Below are 16,102 nucleotides of genomic sequence, written 5' to 3' on the forward strand. Positions count from 1 at the left end.
ACCTTTAATACCAGTACTTTGGGGGCTAAAACAGTAATGTCACAGGTTCAAGGCCAGCCTCAGCAATTTAGCAAGGCTCTCAACAACAGTGATAAAAAACCCACAATTAGACTCTCTATCCTTCATAAGGAATTCCCTATAGCACTTTTTTTTTTTTTTTTTAAACTGGGGATTGAACTCCTCTGGGATACATCTCCAGCCCATTTTATTTTTTATTTTGAAATAGGGTCTCGCTAAAGCTGAGGAATCCTCCTGCCTCAGCCTAAATACTGGGATGCGATGCTGAGAACGTTTCCGGGAGATGTCACCCCTAAGTGCTGCCTGTGTGGCCTGTTCAGGTGATGCAACTGTGCTCTTGGTGCTACCGGTCGTCATGCTGCTGACGAGGGGCCCAACACAAGAATGACAACACGGTCAGAGGGCTCCTGAGAGGAGAGCGATCGTCCACCAGGGACAGACACCTGCTCTAAACTGCCGTGGCTACATGAGAGGCCTTCCTGATGCCCTAGGTCCCACAAACAGGGCCCTCCAGATTTGCAATATTTGGGCAATTATTATATTTTTACTTCCTTGTTCAGCCATCATGCTATTCATACTCCAATGAATTGAAGTTTTAAAAATATGTCTTTTCCTCTAATCCCAGTACTTGGGAAGCTGAGACAGGAGAATCACAGGTTTGACGATAGACTCAACAACATAGCAAGCCTCTCGATAACCTATTGAGACCCTGTTTCAAAAAAAAAAAAAGAGGGCTGGGGGTATAGCTCAGAGGCAGAATGCCCTTGGGTTCGATCCCAGTACCACACACACACAATTCTCTTATTTCTTTGCCCCACTCTAATTTCCTGATGGCCAGAGGGTGCCCACAACTAAAGACCGAATTGCATTCTTCCTTCTCAAGGCCCAAAGCCCACTGTGGGTTTCCCCGGGGACCTAGCCAGCAACCCACTTCCGGCGGGCTCTAGCTCTCTGTTGGGTTCAGAGAGACAGCAGCCAGCCTGCGCAGAGCCCGGGCTCTATTCAGGAAGGCCTAGGGGTTTCAGTTCTGCCTCACTTTTTTCGCGTGTTCTCATGGGGATGAAGGAAACCGTGGGTCGCTGCTGGAGCTGCTAGGAGGGCTGGGGCACTCAACGTGTGTACTTAGCACAGAGCCTGCGACACGGGTAGTGCTTGGTGACCTGCAGCTACAGTCACCTTAGCAACGGCTGGAGGACTTCGTGGGAGGACTGGTCTTCCCGCTTGTGGATGAATATGGAGAGTTTGCCATCCACCGCTTCACTCTCTTCTCCAGGATCTTTATCTCCTTTTAAGGAACTCTTGGGACTGGTTTTTGTCAACGTGGTGTCGGGTTCAGAAGCAGTTGGAGAAAGAACTGTCTGACATCCTTAAAGCAAAAGGCAAGGCCCATTCAGAACAACAGCAGTGTCTCTGCAGTTCCCCGTACGTGAAACACACTGGTCTGGGGATCGCCCTTCCTCACTGGGCATCCCCCACTCCCCTGGTCTCCTCCTCATTGTTCCACACAGGGAGCCGGTGCAGCGGAGGACCTGACCACCTGACTGCACAGGACGCGCGCATTCGGCGCCCTGCTCCTGCTCGGGAGCTCCTCACCTGGGACCACGTAATCAGCCAGCTTTGCCAAGAGCAAGGAGGCGATCTTGGAGGCCGGGTCGCTGGGGTCCTCCTGCTCGCTGTTTAGGGAGGGCACGGAGTAGCTCCAGGGTGGGAGCTCCACGTTCCCACAGTCTTCCACGCTCATCAGTGGCAGTGCTGCCCGGCACAGCTGAAGAATGATAAGGACCAGCTTTGGAGACGGGCGCTGGTCAAGCAGCAGGGACAGGAGTTTGGATACACAAGCTGGCTGGCTCAGGATGGCCTTCCCTATGTGGCTCCTGCAGAAGGAGGAAGAAGAGGGCTACAGTGCTGAAGGGCTGACCTGCACACATGCAGAAGCAGGAGTTCCCTAAACGCTATGAAGCAACGGGTGAAACTGGACTTCAGGGGGAAGACGTGGACTTAGCACTGTGTTTTGATGAGGGAGAATACAGTGTTGTGGTAAACATTTGATGAGCGATCATAATTGACTAGTACTTCAAAAGATTTTTGACTATTTTTTTTTTTTGCGGAACTGGGGATTGAACCCAGGTACATTCTACATTGGAGCTACACCCCCAGCCCTATTCTTTCTTTCTTTCTTTCTTTCTTTCTTTCTTTCTTTCTTTCTTCCTTCCTTCCTTCCTTCCTTCCTTCCTCTTTCTTCCTTCCTTCCTTCTTTCCTTCCTCTTTCTTTACTTTCTTTCTTTCTTTCTTTCTTTCTTTCTTTCTTTCTTTCTTTCTTTCTCAGGTCTGGGGATAGAATCCAGGGGCATTTGACCTCTGAGCTACACCCCTGCTCTATTTTTTTTATTTTGAAACAGGGTCTCACTAAGTTGCAGGGGGCCTCGCACTAAGTAGCTGAGGCTGTCCGCAAAACGCGATCCTCCAGTCTCAGCCTCCCGAAGGCTGGGATTTCAAGCATGTGCCACCACGCCTGGCTTATTCTTTATTTCTGAAACAGGATCTCAATAAGTTGCAGTGGGCCTCACTAAGTAGCTGAGGCTGGCCACAAACTTGCGATCCTCCTGTCTCAACCTCCAAAGTACTGGGATTACGAGCGTGCGCCACCGCGCCAAGCCTGACCATTTTATGATCTCTGATGTCTACTTACTCGATGTTCTAGGTTCAGAGCGTTTTGATGGAAATCCAAGACCAGAAACCCAAACAAGAAACCTTTCAGGTGCTCGTTTACTCCTTCTAATGAGCTTCAAGAGTAAAACTCTCACACAGAGGTGGACATACCCCAGTACTGAGGGACCTCCACATAGATACATGTGGAGCCATATATAGCATATACTCTGTTAGGGAAGAATCATTATTTTCCTGTTGATGAAATGTCTTGTTTTTTAACTCATACCTTTCTCTTCTCAACCTGTTACATCCCATGAGAAAATATACTAGGCTCAGCAGAAGCCGAAAAACAGGAAGTCGTTTTGTGGACAAACCTTCACTGGCCTCATGCTCATGCGCGGGCAATTAAACCACCACAGAAGTGCGTGGGTTTTCTTTTTGTTTGTTTTCTGCAGGTCTGGGAGTGGAACCCAGGGGCATTCATCCTCTGAGCTCCACCCCCTGCACTATTTTTCACTCTTTATTTTGAAACCAGGTCTCACTGATGTGCGGAGGGCCTCACTAGGTAGCTGCGGCTGTCTGCAAACCGCGATCCTCCGGTCTCAGCCTCCCGAATGCTGGGATGACGAGCGTGCGCCGCCACGCCCGGCTGAATTGCTTGTTTTAAAGATACGTCATGAGAAACGAGGTAAGCGCAGGCCCTGACTCATGCCTCTGCTCTTGCTCTGACGGGGATAAGATTTCTGGCCCTGTAATGTAAGTGCATCTATTAGCAGTTGTTGCCAGCAAGGCTAAATTAAAGCAAATATTAATACATTTTTTTAACCTACTTATCTACCTAAATAATCCTCACATTGTGGAACTAAAAACTGTTTCAATGACTTGAATATTTTTCTTGAAGCAGGCGTATGTCAGAAGGGCCTAGTGATTTGATGTTTCCAAGGACTATCACCACCAAGGGGCACCCCAGCCCTTGAAGGCAAGCCAGCGGCTCCCCAGCCCCGAGGCGCCTTCCACACCTTGAGAGGTCATTGAGAAGACTCAGGACGTCCTGCAGAGCGTCGTTCCCCGCAGCCTGGTTGCCACAGCACTCGGTCGCTCGGGCAAGATGGTTCGTGAGAAGGCTGGACACCTGGCGGGCCAGGCCAGAGTGCACAGCCTCAGTGGAGCCACCTTGAGTCAAAGGAAGAAAAGGAAAAGCTCAGTGATAATCCAAGGACGCCATGGTGAGCCTGGGTGTGCTAAGTCCTCCTCCTGGCCTCCCTGTATTTAGCTGCTAATTATTTTGCTCAATGGTTCAGTGACCATCTAATCAAGGTCACCTCATTAAAGAGTTAGTAGTTTCTCCCCAAATCATTCAGTGTTGGGGGGAACCTAACTCTTAATGAAAACTGAATACAACTAATACATATATAGCATAGCATATGCTAGGGAAGAATCATTATTTTACTGTTGATGAAATGTCTTGTTTTTTTAACTCATACCTTTCTCTTCTCAAACATGATAAAAGACTTTTCTGGATCTTTCCACGTTCACTGCAGTCCCAGAGCCCTCTAAACATCCCTTGTAAAAGCCACAAAATATTATTTGTCATTTCCCAAACGCTTCCAGATTTCTGATCCCATATGTGCTCTTTGTTCGGCTTTTCTCCATCCTCCAAGAACAGTTCGCAGCCAGGCATAGTGGCGCACGCCTGTAACCCCAGTACTTGGGAGGCCAACACAGGAGGACTGCTGATGTGAGGACAGCCTCAAAACACAGTGAGACTGCATTAACCTAGTGAGGTCCTGTTTTCATATAAAAATTAAAAGATAGTACTGAGGTGTAGCTCAGAGATCGAACATCTCTGGGGTCACACCACATCCCCCCAAAAAAGACAAATTGACCTCCTCTGGGAAGCTTTGCCAGGATTGTGCTAGGAGCCTCGATGCTTCCACTGCACTTTGATTACAGCATTAATTACACTGCAATTGTCTGTTCACTAGTCTATTTCCTCTACCAGACCACAGTGCTTAAAGGAAGAACAATGCCTCATTCATCTTCTGCCTGTCATACAATAGGCTCAAGACATTAAAATACAAAGCAACAAATAAACAGATATATTAAACAAGTTATATACACACACCTGGGATACTACTGGAAAATGTATCCTTCAAGTTTATTTCTGAGCCGCATGTGTTTTACTGAGGACTGAGTCCAGGGGACATTCTACCTCCAAGCTACACTCCCAGCTGTTTATATTTTTTGTTTTGAAACAAGGTTGTGCTACATTACTGAGCGTATTGCTACACTGCTGAAGCATCCTCAAACCTGCCATCCTCTTGTCTCAGCTTCCCAAATACCGGGATTACGGGCGTGTGCCACATGCCCAGTTTGCGTTACTACCCATTTATTTCTGTGGTACTGGAGACTGAGCTCAGGGGCACTTTACTTCCAGCTACGTCCCCAGCCCTACGTTTATTTTTATTTATTATTTTGAAACATGATCTTGCTAAGTCGATAGAAGTCTTATGACTTGCTAAGGCTGTTCTTGAACCTGCGACCCTCCCATGATCAGCTTCCCAAGTACTGGGATTACAAGCATGTGCTACTATGCCCAGCTTGCATTTACCATTTATTTTTGTTGTACTGGGGATTGAGCTCAGGGGCATTCTACATCCAAGCTTTTTTTGAAACAGGGCTTGCTAGGTTGATAAGAGTCTCACTACTTGCTAAGGCTGTCCTCAAGCCTGCGATCCTCCTGTTTCAGCCTCCCAGGTACTGGGATTACAAGCCTGTGCCAAAATGCCTGGCTGAGTTAATTTTTTAAATTGGATCAGTCACTAAGAATATAATTTGGAAATATCCCCTTGAAAATGCAATTGAACAGCCACTTCCTAACTATTTATGTGGAGACTGCTGGCGGTGTTGACAAGACAACGAACCCCCCTCACTTCCTGAGGCTGCCCTCCTCCAGCATGCCAGGCTATGGTGGGGGCCACAGGGAGCTGTGACTTTCCACAGGACCGCACTGGTGGAAAGGCCCCGGTGAGCCCATCGTGTGATGAAGTCCGTCTGCTCATGTGACTTAACAGAGCCTCCCTCCCGGGCCATCCTGCATGAACACACAACACAGCAGCTGCCAGCAGGAGACACGGGGGAGGAGCGCCAAGCCCCGTTCCTCACCTTCCTCTTTCTCCCATTCCACACAGCGGTTGGCGAGCACCTGGAAGGCGGCCCAGGCCATGGTGGCCACCTTCTGCTTCTTGGTCTGTTTCTCGCTGGAGCTGGACTCGGTCTGGCTGCTCAAGCTACACAGTCGATCCATGAGCTGAACGAGGCCGCTGCGGACGAGGCACTTCTCTTCACTCCTGGCAGAGGGCACAAGGGGGGGTGAGAGAACTGCAACAGTCACCCCTCGGAAGGAGCAGACCATCAGCAGCCATTAGAGGTCTTCATCTACAGTGAACGGAGTATCATATACAATCAACACAAAACTATTTTCTGTTATTTTTTATGGAACTGGAGATTGAACTCAGGTGTATTCTGCTTCTGAGCTACCCCCATAAACCGATTTTATTTCTTATTTGGAAACAGGGCCTCACTAGATTGCTGAGAGCCTCACTAAGTTGCCGAGGCTGCCCTTGAACCTGCAATCTTCCTGTCTCAAGTACTGGGATTACAACTGTGCACAACCACGCCAAGCTCACAAAACTATTTTTCATAATGACTTCCCTCATAAATAAGGAACTTTAAATTCTTATTTGTTTACACAGAATGGCAAAGTAAAATTGATAGAATCAACTCAAAGTTGCAATGATAAAAAAAGTAATATATTTTATCATAATGGGAGTCAAAGAATGACTTCAAGAAGACTTTCTTTCTTTTCTTTTTTTTTTTTTTTTTTTTGGTGGTACTGGGAATTGAACCCAAGGGCATCTACCTCCAAGCTACACCTCCAGCCCTATTTTTTTTTTTTTTTTTTTGGCTGGTCTGGGGATGGAACCCAGGGGGCATGCAACCTCCGAGCTACACCCCCTGCCCTACTTTTTATTCTTTATTTTGAAACCGGGTCTCACTGAGTTGCGGAGGGCCTCACTAAGTATCTGAGGCTGTCCGTGAACCGCCATCCTCCAGGTCTCAGCCTCCCAAATGCTGGGATTACAAGCGTGCGCCACCACGCCCAGCTCCTCCAGCCTTATTTAAAAAAATTTTTATTTTGAAACAAGGTCTCGCTAGGTTGATGTGAGTCTCACTACTTGCTGAGGCTATCCTTGAGCCTGTAATTTAGGATATCTCAGCCTCCCAAGTATGGATTACAAGTATGTGCCACCACACCTGGTTAGGACTTGACATCTTTTTTTTTTTTTTTTTTTTTGGTGGTACTGGGGTTCCTGGAAACCCATCTACCTCCAGGCTACACTCCCAGACCATATATATATATATATATATATATATATATATATATATATATATATATATATATATATATTTTTTTTTTTTTTTTTTTTTAATTTGGAAACAGGGTCTCTTAAGCCAGCAAGGCTGGCTATGAACCTGCATGATCCTCCTGTCTCCACCTCCCAAGTGCGGGGAATACAAGTGTGCACCACCACACCCGGCCCAGGAGATGACATCTTTAAGCTATTCATTCAGTAACCCAAGAGAGGAAATAAATGTATCTATGCAAAAGACTCCCTCTATTTATAAGAGTGATTTTCTAAGGACCTCTTTTTAAACTTCCCTATTGTCACAATGTAATACAATCCTTTTTTTTTTTTTTTTTTTTTTTGGTGCTGGGGATTGAACCCAAAGGTATTTCTACCTCTGAGCTATACCCCCAGCCCTATTTTATTTTATATACTTTTTTTTTTTTTTTTGCAGTACTGGAGATGAAACCAAGGGGCATTCTACCTACGAGCTACACCCTCAGCCCTATTTTTTATTCTTTATTTTGAAACAGGATCTCACTGAGTTGAAAAGGGCCTCACTAAGTAGCTGAAGCTGCCTGCAAACCAGGATCTTCCTGTCTCAGGCTCCCAAGTACTGGGATTACAAGCGTGCGCCACCATGCCTGTCTTTTTACTTACTTACTTAATATGTGGTGCTGGGGATGGAATCCAAGGGTATTCTACCTCTGAGCTATACCCCTAGCCAGATTTTATTCTTTCATTTTGAAACAGGGTCTCACTAAGTTGCAAAGGACCTAAGTTCTGAGGCTGGCTGAGAACCTATGATCTTCCTGTCTCAGCCTCCCAAGTACTGGGATTAAAGGTATGTGCCATCAAGCACAGCTTGTTATATAATTCTAATGATAGTGTTTGGTCATGTAGGAACTTGACAATAAGAAATTTACAGAGGAACTTTAGGTGTCTGTCAGGAGGAAAGCTTTTTATAAATATTGAATAATTAAAGCAAAAAATTCAATTTTATAAATCAAAAACTACTTTTACTTAATCTACCATGCATGGCATACTTATGTACAATAAAGGGCTTACCTTGTGTAAGGTATGGTGCACAACAGTCCAATGCTATTTGCACAGGCGATAGGGTACCGAGCACAAAGAGACACGACGGAGGTCATGGTCTCACCGAAGGCTTCCTGGACCTGCTCCACCATCCCGCCGCAGGTGAGTTCTTCAATCCTACAAAACAGGGACCAAAGTGCTGGGTTCCTCAACATGTCAAGAACAGTGACTGTGACTAGGGGAGCAGAAAAGGTCTGTCCAGAAACCCTGAGTGTCTTTGAATCCAGAACTAAAAGGATCTTAGAGGTCACCAAGCTCACTGTTTGATAAGCTACAGGCCTAAAGAAGACCACTGGGCAGGATTTCTAGGTGTCCCTCAGACATAATGGTGCACATTCAAGAAAACTCCGGGAAGTATTAGCTTAGGAAAAGTCAAACAGAATTCTCTACTGCGGGACTTTTCTTTCAGAGCCCTTAATAAAGCCAAAATACAAAGCCCTTCTATGAGCAGGGGGATGTTATCCAATATCTCCCAAACTTATCTGATAAATTGGCAGAGTATGAGAGTCCAGTTGATGTGAAATAAGACTCTTCACACGTAAAAACAAAACATGGGGACGATTACATAACAATTATGTGAACTGAGCGCTAAACTGTCAGAATTTACCTACAAAGATATGTAACGGGATGTTGTGTTCTTGTTATTGTTTTGTTTTTGCAGCACTGGAGATTGAACCAGGAGCATTCTCCCTCTGAGCTGCACCCCTAGTCCTGTGTTTTATACTTAGACGGTTTTATACTAACTTAGACTGTTTAGTGCCAGGAGTGGTGGCGCACACTTGTAATCCTAGCATTTGGGAGGCTGAGACAGGAGGATCGTGGTTTGTGGACAGCCTCAGCTACTTAGTGAGGCCCTATGCAACTCAGTGAGATCCTGTTTAAAAAATGGAGGTATAAGCCGGGCATGGTGGCACACGCTTGTAATCCCAGCATTCGGGAGGCTGAGACAGGAGGATCGCGGTTCGCGGACAGCCTCAGCTACTTAGTGAGGCCTCTGCAACTCAGTAAGACAGGGTCTAAGTTGTGGGGAGCCTCACTAAGTGGCTGAGGCTGGCCGCGAACCTGCCATCCTCCAGTCTCTAGCCTCCCAAGCACTGGGATTACAAGCATGCATCACCACACCCAGTGGATATTGTTTATACTAACAGAAATAAATAAGTAAATGTAATGTAAGGTCTAATGAGTATCAATGTAGGGTCTAATGTGTCCCAACTAATGTGTACTACCACACTCAGCTAAATCGTCTTGTAAGCTACTAAGATTTTGGAATTTTTTTGTGTGTGTGGTGCTGGAGATTGAACCCTGAGGCATCCTACCTTCAAGCTAAACCCTAGCCCAATTTTTATTTCTTATTTGGAAATAGGGTCTTGCTAGAGGACAAGAGTCTCATTACTTGCTGAAGCTGTCCTTGCTGTCTCAGCATCCCAAATTCTGGGATTACAGGCATGGCCACCATGCCCAGCCTGGAATTGTTTCTGAAAAGTTGCCTGACTTCTTCTGACAGGAATTTCCAAAGATACTCACTTTAGCTCTTAGCACATTTTTCTTTAGCCACTGACCCTTTGCTTATTGGCCACAATTCCTTAAAGAACTGCCAGGAGATACAAGGAGACACAAACAGCCAGCAGCAGATTTAGCCCAGGTCTTGTAGGGAAATGAATTTTCCATTTCTACTTGAAAATTTTTTTTATGTTACACTATTTCATGTCTGTCATATCCCACAAGAATGTAAATTTCTCCATTTTGATCATTGATATATCTTTTGTCTCTTCTCAATTAAGTTACAAAACCTTTTTCTTTTTTTTAACTTTATTTATTTGTTTGTTTGTTTATTTATTTTGCGGTACTGAGGATGGAACCCAGGGGCATTCGACCTCCAAGCTACACCCTCTGCCCTATTTTTTATTCTTTATTTTGAAACCGGGTCTTACTGAGTTGCAGAGGCCTCACTAAGTAGCTGAGGCTGTCCGCGAACCGCGATCTTCCTGTCTCAGCCTCTCGAATGCTGGGATTACAAGCGTGTGCCACCATGCCCGGCTTATACCTCCATTTTTTAAACAGGGTCTCACTGAGTTGCATAGGGCCTCACTAAGTAGCTGAGGCTGTCCGCAAACCACGATCTTCCTGTCTCAGCCTCCCAAATGCTAGGATTACAAGTGTGCACCACCACTCCTGGCACTAAACCGTCTAAGTTATTATCCATATTTATGTTTTTAGAAAAAGATCTAAAACTGGGTGTGGTGGCGCACGTTTGTAATCCCAGCATCACAGTTCGCAGCCAGCCTCAGTTACTTCTCAGTGAGGCCCTCTACAACTTAGTGAGACCTTGTTTCAAAATAAAGAATAAAAAATAGGGCTGGCGTTGTAGTTTGGAGGTCGAATGCCCCTGGGTTCCATCCCCAGGCCCACAGAAAAAAGAAAATGATCTGATAAAAAAATAACCACTAAAGTGTTTTTAAACAATAGATAAAAGGATAGACTGCACCACTGTTGTTAGTATAAAACGAAAGAAAGAAAATGAATGAACCTATGTGTCCATTGTAGGAGATCAGTTAAGAAAAAAAGGTCACCCATATAATAGAATTTTTGAAGCTCTTAAAAATGACAAAGCGGAGCCAGGCGTGGTGGCGCACGCTTGTAATCCCCGCGCTTGGGAGGCAGAGACAGAAGGATCGTGCAGGTTCGAAGCCAGCCGTGTGTGCTGGCTTAGGAGACCCTGTTTCCAAATAAAAATATAAAATAGGTCTGGGAGTGTAGCCTGGAGGTTAAAGTGAAGGGCTTCCAGGAACCCCAGTACCAAAAAAAAAAAAAAAAAGACAAAGCGGGGGCTGGGTGCAGTTCCGTGGTAAAGTGCTTGCCTAGCATGGAGGAGACCCTGAGTTAGATCCTCAGCACTGCAGAAACAAAGCAAAATGAAATTAAAAGCCCAAGCAGGGCTATATGCACTGACATGAAGGAGAGGTATCCAAGATACACTGAGCAGAACACTCATGATCCTAAAAAGGCATGTATCACATACGTTAGGCAAATGCCACTGCCTATACTCCGGCTTTAAGAACAATCTTGGAAATGGTCTTTGTCCATCCAGACAGGACAGGACGAACTGCTCAAAGTGACTGACCTGGGTCCTCCTTGCAGGACCATCGTCACTGGTCCCACGAGATGTGTCACTCCCCCGACGCGCACGGCGGCTGTCAGCAGCTCCCGCATGTGCACCAGGGCCTGCTTGCGAGTGTTCCCCCGCCGCCACCGTGTCTGCGCAGCCAGGAGGAAGCTGCTGCTGGACACCTGGAAGGCATGAGGAGGAGGCGCGCTGACTCCTGCTGGCTGTCACGAGCCCCTTCAGCTCAGGGGCTGCTCAGCTGTAGACTGCCAAGCGTGACTTACAGCTTGGTCAGGGTTGGTGCCAATGAAAGCAAACAGCTGGCCCAGCAGGACACTGTAGGTGGGCTTGTCCCTGCTGTCCTCCACGGCCAGTGACTGCAGAAGTGTGAAGGAGCTGCTGCGGTGGCTGGTCACGTGACGACGCCTACAGCAGAAACAGTAAGCCGTCAGCAAAGCAAGAAAGGGCAGGGACTTGGATTTAGGAAGGCAGTCAGCTGCGCTGGCTCTAAGCCATTTACCTCTGGTTTGCTCTAGTAAATTCCAAATCTTCATTACCAATCATTTCCAGGTCAGAGGGAGCAGACATGCTGCGAAGAAAAACAGGCTGCCGGACAGCGTGAGATAGCACCTTTGTTTCAGAAGCTGACTTACAAGCTAGAAGAAGGAACAGAAAAGTGAATGTTTCTGCTGTCCAATTTGTACGAGGAACAGCACCAGCTAAATGTAACAAAGGTACCAAAAAGAGTGTATCTTTGCTATCAGAGTTAACCCCAGTCTAGCTACTACAACACACTAATAAATTTTAGGTCAATTTCTTTCTTTTGTGTATGTGTGTGCTGAGGACTGAATCCAGGAACATTCTACTTCTGATTTACATCCCCATCCATTTTTTAAAAAATTATTAGTTAGTTAATTAATTTTTTGCAATACTAGGGATGGAACCCAGGGGCATTCTATCTCCGAGATATACCCTCAGTCCCACATTGTGGAGGGCCTCACTAGCTGAGATTGGCTTCGAACCTACGCAATCCTCCTGTCTCAGTCTCCCAAGTACTGGGGTTACAAAAGTACTCCACCACTCCTGGCTCTTATTATATTTTATTCTGAAACAGGCTCTCACAAAGTTGTGGAGGGCCTCACTAACTAGAGGAGATTGGCTTCGAACCTACGCAATCTTCCTGTCTCGGCCTCCCAAGTACTGGGGTTGCAAGCGTGTGCCACGATGCCCAGCAGCTGCTATTTTGTGAACAGAGTTGCATCAGAAGGTTTTGAGGACTGTAAGAGCAGTACCTGGCGTCTCCGCCGGGGTCCCAGAGATGCTCCTCGTGAGGCCTGACTGGGCCGCGATGGTGACGTGCAGCAGCAGCTCGGCCCGGTTCATGAGACTCTTCACTAAGGTCTTGGTTTTTGCCAGTGGGTGAGTAGGTTTCTGAATAAGAGAATTCACTTCTTGTAGAAACTTCTCCCTAAAAAAAAAAGACTGATGTGCATTTAGTTGTTCTCTAGTTACCAAAACAATTTTTTTTCATGATAAAGGAGAGGAGAAGATGTATGAAAATAAGTCAAAGTAACCTAATAATCAATGCCTACCTGCCCCTTTCTCCATCAAAGGAGAGCAGCTTTATAAACTCTGGCCACCTCTAGCTCATTTTTCTGTTTCAGATGCCTATGCTACTACCTTTTGAAGGTCTAAATGAAAATTCCAATTTATCAAATGAGTTCTAATTCTAAAATATTTGGTCACACCTAAAATTTTTTAAAAAAATCTACCAAGAGACTTCACAGTTTGCTTTGAGTACCCAAGTGATAAGTTAGCATTAACAGTGATTAACATCACTAACCTCAGTGATAGGACTATGTTTTCAAGATCATTTCCATCAAAGGAGACTTCCTTCATTGAACACAAAAGTTCTAGTTCTTTGATTTTGTTCTAAAGAAGGAAAAATCAAGAAAAGATGGTATGCAGGATCTGAAAAAACCAAATTTTACTGTACATTTGTTAAAAGAAACAGAAAACGTCAGGGAACCACCACCAACTTTGGACTGTTATATCTATGCTTAAAGCACATATGCTTAGTTATTATTTGACATTTTAACGATTAAAGATGGTATAGGCTACTTTCTGGAGATTTCTTTAGGGTTTATAATTTTGCCTGTTTTTTGTTTCATAGGCTTAAAAGCAAAATGTGATAATAATGATAATTTCTTTTTTTTTCTTTTTCTTTTTTCTTTTTTCTGGTGGTACTGGGCATTGAACCCAGGGTCATTCTACCTCTGAGCTATATCCCCAGTCTAGCCCTAATTTTTATTTATTTATTGATTGATTGATTGATTGATTGATTGATTGCAGTTCTGGGGATAGAACCCAGGGGCATTCTACCTTCGAGGTACACCCCCAGCCCTACTTTTTTATTCTTTATTTTTTTGAAACAGAGTCTTACTAAGTAGCTTAGGCTATCTGCGAACCACAATCTTACTGTCTCAGCCTCCCAAGTACTGGGATTACAAATATGTGCCACCATGCCCAGCTTGATAACTTTTTTAGACTTTATAAAATGATTTTGTTAAAAACAAGTATTTGTATCTTGACATGCTGACCTAATCGATTTTTCATCTATTTGCTTATTTGTTTATTTATTTACTGTGGTACTGGGGATTAAACGCAGGGGCTTAGTCTATCACTGGGTTTATTTTTTATCGTGAAACAGGGTTATCCTTCTGCCTCGGTCTCCTAAGTCTCTGGGATTACAGGGGTATGCCACTGTTCCAACTCCTCTCATTTAATCCTTTTAAAAAGTGGGTACCCTATTGGAGCGAACAACTTCTCAGGAGGTGACACTGCTTCATCTTTACACATGCCTGCACATACGTGAGCACACTTACACACATGCACGCACGCACCATTTTTGCTTTAAAAATGGCAGTGCTCCAGTGGTGAATCATACCCTTGGCTCACCTCATTGAAATGGTAATCATAAAAGAATGGCATGTTGCTCTCCAATTTCCCCTGCATGGCCTCCTCCACCTCACTTTGCCACTTCTGTTCCAGTTCTGCAACGCTCTGAGGCAGACATAAACATCAAACAATGTGCAAATCGATGCGAAGTAAAAACAAGGGCAATGGAAGTTCATAAATGTATTTTGTGTAGTAATTTAGATCATCTATTTATACATACATACATAGGATTGAATCTAGGGGCATAATACCTCTAAGCTATATCCCTCTTTATTTTTCTCACTTTTGTGTGTGTGTGTGTGATACTGGGAATTGAACTGGGCATTCTACCTCCGAGCTACATCCCCAGCCCTATTTTTTTATTTGAAACATGGTCTCACTCAGTTGCAGGCGGCCTCACTAAGTAGCTGAGGCTGGCTGGGAACCTGAGATCCTCCTGTCTCAGCCTTGCAAGTCCTGGGATTACAAACATGTGTCAATATGCTCAGCGTAGTTTATTTTATATTATTTAGTTTTGTACTTTGAAACAGGGCCTAAGCTGCTCAGGATCTCCTGAAGTTCCTGAGACTGGCCTCAGGGGCATGCGCCTTGCTTAGGTAATGTCGTGTGTGTGTGTGTGTGTGTGTGTGTGTGTGTGTGTGTGTGTGTGTGTTGCTAGAGATTGTACCCAGGTACATTCTGCCTCTGAGATACATTTCAGCCCTATTTTATTTTAAAACAGGGTTTCACTAAGTTGCTGAGAGTCTAGGTTGCTGAAGCTGGCCTTCCAACTGTGACCCTCAAGTACTGAGATTACAGGCATGTACCACTAGGCTCCGTTTAGATCACGTCTGAAGCTTCTTTTCATCAAAGAAATTACATCGTACAGTTAAAAGACAAGTAAATGTCTCGGCTGTCACTTACCTGCAGCTGCCTCTCCATGGCATTGAGTTTCTTGAAGGTCTCTCCCATGATTTTACACAGTAAGTCATATTCTTCAGCATGCTCTTCTTGGTACTGGAAGTTTATAAGAGACTGCAGCGCGTCGACCAAGTTCAAGTGCTTAATGACACTCGACACCACCATCTCCTCCATCACATCTGGCTGAATCACTTCTCTGTGACCACAGTGAAAATCGGTCAGTATGCCGTTGCTGCCACGTACCAATTCTGTTTTACAGATCGAGGAACGCAGGCTTTTATTCAAGCACATTAGTATTTATGATGCTTCCTTTGTTATAATGCAGGAAGAGACATAAATACTACAGTGGCACTGAAGGTGTTGTATGATGACAAATGGTTTGTGATAAAATTGACACTGGCTGATAGAGCTGAAAATCAAATTCATAGACATTTCATTATTATGACTTATATTTGAGCTAGAGTCATATCAGAGCTGGAACAACTTCAGCACTAAAAGAAATCTTCAGCACCATTTATCCACTAATTAATTTTATGTTGTATTAAGGCTTGTGGTATTTAGTGCAAATGGGTGTTGGGCTAAAAATAAGTGTTTTTCTGGACTTCTTTCAATTTAAATTTCTTCCATTTGCTAAATTCTTCTGAAATGGCCAGTCCTGCCTGGACGTTAGGGTCAGAGGCCTGCAAAGTAGACTTTAAGCAAGAAGACCGTAAGTAAATATATGACTCTGAGACTTCAAAGTTACCATTTCTGTAGAAGTCAAAAATAGAGATCAATCTCTAGGCTCACTGGAAGTCAAGGTAGAGGCTGAGTACTAGTAGAAAATAAACTGCTGGAGAAAAACCCAGAACTTGTCCAACTTTAGAGTGCATCAGTCATAGTTAACGGGACCCCATCTGGGAGTCTTCTATTAAATAGGTGTGAAACGGGGCCTGAGCACGATTATCAAGGCCATGGGTGATGCTAA

At 44.8% G+C, this 16,102-nt stretch overlaps 1 protein-coding gene across 2 annotated transcripts in view; it reads right to left on the minus strand.

Moving 5' to 3' along the window:
- The window catches only part of HECTD4 (HECT domain E3 ubiquitin protein ligase 4), a gene marked incomplete at both ends in the record, with an annotated part of 174,075 nt that overhangs the window by 61,932 nt on the left and 96,041 nt on the right, over positions 1 to 16,102 (minus strand). For both annotated transcript variants that reach the window (XM_080717667.1, XM_080717666.1), the window contains 12 exons: positions 1,195 to 1,384; positions 1,612 to 1,892; positions 3,687 to 3,840; positions 5,833 to 6,017; positions 8,145 to 8,291; positions 11,296 to 11,462; positions 11,562 to 11,703; positions 11,798 to 11,933; positions 12,570 to 12,745; positions 13,121 to 13,209; positions 14,236 to 14,340; positions 15,139 to 15,331. In XM_080717667.1, coding sequence (XP_080573793.1) covers positions 1,195 to 1,384; positions 1,612 to 1,892; positions 3,687 to 3,840; positions 5,833 to 6,017; positions 8,145 to 8,291; positions 11,296 to 11,462; positions 11,562 to 11,703; positions 11,798 to 11,933; positions 12,570 to 12,745; positions 13,121 to 13,209; positions 14,236 to 14,340; positions 15,139 to 15,331 — 1,965 coding nt within the window. The remainder of the gene's footprint in view (positions 1 to 1,194; positions 1,385 to 1,611; positions 1,893 to 3,686; positions 3,841 to 5,832; positions 6,018 to 8,144; positions 8,292 to 11,295; positions 11,463 to 11,561; positions 11,704 to 11,797; positions 11,934 to 12,569; positions 12,746 to 13,120; positions 13,210 to 14,235; positions 14,341 to 15,138; positions 15,332 to 16,102) is intronic.

Source organism: Muscardinus avellanarius, assembly GCF_963383645.1.
Source record: "Muscardinus avellanarius genome assembly, chromosome: 21".
Classification (NCBI taxonomy): Eukaryota; Metazoa; Chordata; class Mammalia; order Rodentia; family Gliridae; genus Muscardinus; species Muscardinus avellanarius.